The sequence below is a fragment of the Limulus polyphemus genome, unplaced genomic scaffold (assembly GCF_000517525.1).
Source record: "Limulus polyphemus unplaced genomic scaffold, Limulus_polyphemus-2.1.2 Scaffold6705, whole genome shotgun sequence".
Lineage (NCBI taxonomy): Eukaryota > Metazoa > Arthropoda > Merostomata > Xiphosura > Limulidae > Limulus > Limulus polyphemus.
The window spans coordinates 42,666-48,795 of NW_013672315.1; the positions used below are offsets into that span (position 1 = coordinate 42,666).

The window sequence follows — 6,130 nt, forward strand, 5'->3', positions numbered from 1 at the left end:
AACACGTGTTCTAGAGGTATACATAGTCACTGTAAATCCTATCAAAACACGTGTTCTAGAGGGACACATAGTCACTGTAAATCCTATCAAAACACGTGTTCTAGAGAGACAAATAGTCAGTGTAAATCCTATCAAAACACGTGTTCTAGAGGGACACATAGTCACTGTAAATCCTATCAAAACACGTGTTCTAGAGGGACACATAGTCACTGTAAATCCTTTCAAGACACGTGTTCTAGAGGTATACATAGTCAGTGTAAATCCTTTCAAGACACGTGTTCTAGAGGTATACATAGTCACTGTAAATCCTATCAAAACACGTGTTCTAGAGGTATACATAGTCAGTGTAAATCCTATCAAAACACGTGTTCTAGAGGTATACATAGTCAGTGTAAATCCTATCAAAACACGTGTTCTAGAGAAACACACACTCAATGCACATTCTAATTGAATATCAAAACACGTGTTCTGTAGCCTTATTATTTTCATATTATTCTGGGGAATATTATGTTTCTAGAGTTAATATCTTTCTTAAAAACTTCTCGAATAATATAAGAAAATCTGTGCTCTGCCCACCACAGGTATCGAAACCCTGTTTTTAGCTTTATAAACTTACAGACTTACCTCTGTGCCGCTGGGAGCTAAACAAGAAATATTTTAGGAGAATAATGCAACAGAACAAACCACAATATAGGGCTGCTTTCAAAGTAGAGTAATAAATATAGTTTAACCTATTTAATTTATTTAGATAAATTAACCACTCATTCTGTGTAATTATAAAATAAAGTGGACTCGTATTCCTCTGTTCAGCTTCTGATAGTAGCGTGTAGTAGGCCTAGTAGTTAGTCACATTTACAGAATAAATCTCAAAAAGTGGCAGGTTCCAAATATTTATAATAGACGATGAATGCATGTTTATCTTTAAAACCAGGTTTTATTTAGTTTAAATTAACTGTTATACGTTTACTGCCACTCTAGAATCGCTTAATACATTTAAGTTAGGTGATGGCTGATCTGCATATTTTATAACCTTCCGTTATGCCCAATATGTAAAACCGCGTGCACATTTCTACGCTGACGCGAGGTCAAAGTTTCCGCAATCAACTTTCATGCTTTGATTATTCCATATGAAATTTAAACTGTGATTTTTTAGACTTGCAAGCATTGTTTATGGACAGTACAGCTCTAAGTAACAGGTCTGGATAAATATGAATAATGAAAAAAAAAAGAAATGTTAATTTTTCGAGCAACACAAGACACAAATTAACCTAAATGACACGAAACCCAGTTATTTAGAAAATAAAAGTCTGGAGACTTCATATATAATAACTTTTCTTCATTACACACTCAAGCCGTCTCCAAACTTATATTTTTTAAATTCGACTTTGTTCCCATTTGTTGTTGATATTGATAAACAGTGAAGAAATAAGTGCTATATTGATTAACTTTGGAAACTAGCACCATTTATTCTAGTAAAACAAATAATGAACTTATATACAAACTTCATCTGTCTCTGATTGGTCACAGAACGTTCTTAAACTTTCGTTAAACAAGCGCTGTTCACACACTGCATAATACAGTACATGTGACGTATTAAGACCGTCTCGAGACTAACGATAATACTGAGACGGCCTTAGATGTATGTATGCATGTTTTGGTCGATGGCAGTAATGACACGAGCGTGATGTCATCGTTTGTTTAGGGAATGGAATAAACAGACCTTAAAAAAAAAACAGGATTAATTTGGAGGATAGGCTTAAAAACAAGAAAAGACAGAGTTAAGCTTAATGGTTAATTAGGAAAGATAGGCTTAAAAAGAACAAAATATAGAGTTAAGCTTAATGGTTAATAAGGAAAGATAGGCTTAAAAACAAGAAAAGACAGAGTTAAGCTTAATGGTTAATTAGGAAAGATAGGCTTAAAAAGAACAAAATATAGAGTTAAGCTTAATGGTTAATAAGGAAAGATAGGCTTAAAAACAAGAAAAGACAGAGTTAAGCTTAATGGATAATTAGGAAAGATAGGCTTAAAAAGAAGAAAATATAGTTAAGCTTAATGGTTAATAAGGAAAGATAGGCTTAAAAAGAAGAAAAGACAGAGTTAAGCTTAATGGTTAATAAGGAAAGATAGGCTTAAAAAGAAGAAAAGACAGAGTTAAGCTTAATGGTTAATAAGGAAAGAAAGGCTTAACAAAAAATAGACAGAGTTACGCTTAATGGTTAATTAGGAAAAATAGGCTTAAAAAAATAGACAGAGTTACGCTTAATGGTTAATAAGGAAAGATAAGCTTCAAAAAACAAGAAAAGACAGAGTTAAGCTTATTTGCATTAAATAATTTACTTGGACTATCACAAGTAAAAAAAATATTAAAAAGTGGTGATAGTCCAAATATATTACTTAATACAGACATGAGTAATCAAGTTAAACGCCTGAAGAGTTAAGATTAATTGTTAATAAGAAAAGATAGGCTTAAAACAAAAAAAGGCAAATACAAGCACAGTGAAGTCGTCAGAGACACGACAAGGCTATAACCGCAAGCCATTTATCTGACATAAATTGTTGTCAACTTTACTGATTTATATTCATTTAAATATAATATCTTATTAAAATTCCTATTAATAAAAACTACTTTAGAACTTACTTAATAGTGAAGAGGTAATTGGTTCATTTTCTGTTGAAGTTCGTCTGTTTATAGTTTATTTTGGCCACCTCTGATTGGACGCTAGAGTATGGGGCTGATGGAGTGTACATCAAATTTATTGTAAGACTGAATATCATCTTTCAACCGGATATAAATATAAGTTTACAAACGCTGGTGACAGTTAAATTATTTGCCATGGTTACCATCGTTCCTATGGTTACTATTATTCATAAAGTAAATCACGGGTGGGTTCGAATATTAGTCTTTCCCACACTTATTAGGACTAGTCACGTGATCATCATATGTGTCTAACACGATTAAAAATATATAAAAAAACAAGAAATACAAGTTTTTGAGTCTTTACCTGAAAATGACGATTTTTGTTTTCTCATACAATTATTTTCATTAATTTAGGTTATGCAGTAGTCCAGAGCAACATTTTAAACGTTAGTTATATAATAGACATGAGTTTACTCATTTTCAAATCCAGTTTTTATCCTAAAGTGGTAACTGTGTACACATATCACTGCATACTTATTGTTTAGTATGAATAAGAAATTTCATGTCAAAAAACGCAGTTTTCTCCAAGAAAATACACTTTTAAATCCCAAAATCCAAAGTAAAATATTTGATGATATATAATTTATTTATTTTTTTATCAATTAAACGGAATTAGATCATTGTCATCCAATCACCCTCGGGTCTCATCGCCCACAAGCCAATCATATCCGGGTCTCATCGCCCACAAGCCAATCATATCCGGGTCTCATCGCCACAAGCCAATCATATTCGAGTCTCATCGCCCTCAAGCCAATCATATTCGGGTCTTATCGCCCTCAAGCCAATCATATTCGGGTCTCATCGGCCACAAGCCAATCATATTCGGGTCTCATCGCCCTCAAGCCAATCACCCTCGAGTCTCATCGCCCACAAGCCAATCATATTCGGGTCTCATCGCCCACAAGCCAATCATATTCGGGTCTCATCGGCCACAAGCCAATCACCTTCGGGTCTCATCGCCTACATGCCATTTAATACTAGTTAAAATTTTCAATGTTGCTGTTCAGGCGAGTTTGAATTGACTCTAGTGACTGTGACCAATCGGTAATAAAATTGTTCTACTGTTTGTTTGGAGGTGCTACGACTTGAAATCTTATTCTAACAAATTTTCTAAAATTATAACTTATATTTAACCTGGATATTAATAAAAAGTCCCTTTATAAAGATGATGGTCTAGTTGGAATATTGCTTCAGTCCAGTCTGATCTGGTCACTTCGATAAACTTGAAACCACAAAGAAAAACCTATTGGGGAACCGTATTTATATCACTGTGTAACAGTTAGCTATCAGTTTCTGATCAAAAGTGAGCATAGCTAAACAGTAACAGAAATTAAAGAGATAAACCCTATATATATGAAACTGACCAGAAGTTGTCAGTGACACAAGTTGAAAACTGAAGTTACCCAAAGTTTCGAGTGTCTTGTTTTAGAAGGCCAATTAACTTCCGATATGTTTGGAACTATATTTTGAACGAAACGACTTTAAAATTTTTACGGTTGTCAGTTCTCCATTTTTGAGCATACATGTTGGACAAAGTTGAATGAACTAAATGTAGCGAAATGAACGAACTTCGAGAACACCATACTTGTCTTTATAGTTTAATTTTGTTTACTTTGAATGTATTTAAGGATCACGTGTAAGATTCCATTTCAACTTCAAATGGTAATTTTGGTAGAGTACCATCGAGAATACTGATTGTGAAATAAATTATACAATTTTAAGGGTTATGGAAGAATTCTGCAACGTACTAAAGTGGAGTATAACAATGAACAGTTCAAAGAAGCCTAATCTTCCGACTCCCACGGGGCGACTAAGTTCTTGGTGCGACGAGGGACAGCCAGGGAAAGGTTGGGGCTTGTCTCATCCAGAGAGCCACTAGAATATTCCAAACGCTGAGATTCCCGTGGAACTTGGAGCGTGCTGTGCCCACTGTCGTAAACTCGGTCGCGTGAAACTGACGGAGATGAGAGTCTGAAAGAAATTGAATATATTAAATTTTTACACGACATAAAAGCGCATGTGCAAGAGTCAGAATTGTCGTCCTGTTATGACTTCATTTCTTGGGGTCCGAACTATACAAGTTGTGTGGCCTAAGGACTGAATATAATATATATTTATATGTAGGTTTTGTGGCCTAAGGACTAAATATAATATATATATAGGTTTTGTGGCCTAAGGACTAAATAATATATATATATAGGTTTTGTGGCCTATGGACTAAATAATATATATATATAGGTTTTGTGGCCTATGGACTAAATAATATATATATATGAAACGTCATGAAACTTACCTACTATACGACAATTTATCAGAGGGTGTTTCAAGGTCATGTAGGTCACTTGTACTGTGGGAATGTTTTCCTGTAAAGGTATGTTCCACTCCTGGATTTCGAGAAGTTAGGCTTATGTCCACAGTACTACCGGTCATATGAGAACCACTGTTTCTTCTTTTTCCTTTCACAGCTGCTGGCGCCATCTTCTTTCGGATTGGAGCACCAAAATTGAAAAATCTATCACAATAAACAATGCAACGTCATTTACACACCCAATATTTGTATCTACAATTTTCATAAACAAAAAAACATTATATTAAACTTATATGTGGTATTAACTTGTGTTACGTCACCATGGCGCAGGGACAGTACTCTCAATTAGTTTCTTGTGTTAAAATAACTTGTAAAACTCGTGTATTTCTAGTTCTTCCATTACAGTGACAGACAAGTTCTATAATATGTCCGACCATGATTTAAATCTTTAATGTATGATATGATTGTTAAAAAATTGTTAAATATTTTACTTCTTTTTCTGGGCTGCGTGTTGGGCAGTACTGATGAGGCTCTTGTAGTGGTCGGATCGAAGAAAGCGAGGGTAAGAGTCTTTCTTCATCAGTGAGAAGACGTGGTCTTGAGCAGCATCGAAAGTGTAGCGCGAGGGGTTCTTCAAGAGTGTCTGTGTCTCTTCTACCGTCTTGCTGTCTAGGTTTACTTCACAAGAAGCACCAGGAGCCAAGAATTCTCTGTATATCAGAACACGTATATTCACGTCAGAAAACAGTCTAAGCCTTTTACATTCACTTCAAGAAAATATTAATAATCTATACTTTATCTATTTCTTCTATTACTTTGGTTGAGAATTTGACAGAGATTAGCCCAAACATTATGCTGTTGTTATCAATATTTCCCCCTAGAACCCACATTATGTGTTAGTTGGGTACATTAAATATTTCTAGTGTCTCTTTTTTCTGTCGAACATTTCTTGTCCAATTTTCCTGCCTACACAGTTCGATTTGGTTCGTGTATTGCGTTCAACATGCAGATATATCAAATCTGGAACGTCCTCATCCTATTCTTGCGACAGTTACATATCATCAAGGGTCATTCCCTTTTTTTTTTTTGTATTCTTGAACTTTTCCACGGAAGATGTCGCT

General features: G+C 34.6%; 1 protein-coding gene across 1 annotated transcript; it reads right to left on the reverse strand.

Annotated features, from left to right (window-relative positions):
- Positions 1-3,561: 3,561 nt before the first annotated feature.
- LOC106473993 (regulator of G-protein signaling 9-like) lies at positions 3,562-5,776 on the reverse strand (the record flags this gene model as incomplete). The annotated part of the gene is made up of 3 exons (XM_013934679.2): positions 3,562-4,672; positions 4,995-5,213; positions 5,501-5,776. Coding segments are annotated over 3 exons (682 nt in total), but the record flags the coding sequence as incomplete, so codon positions are not given.
- Between the last annotated feature and the right edge of the window lie 354 nt (positions 5,777-6,130).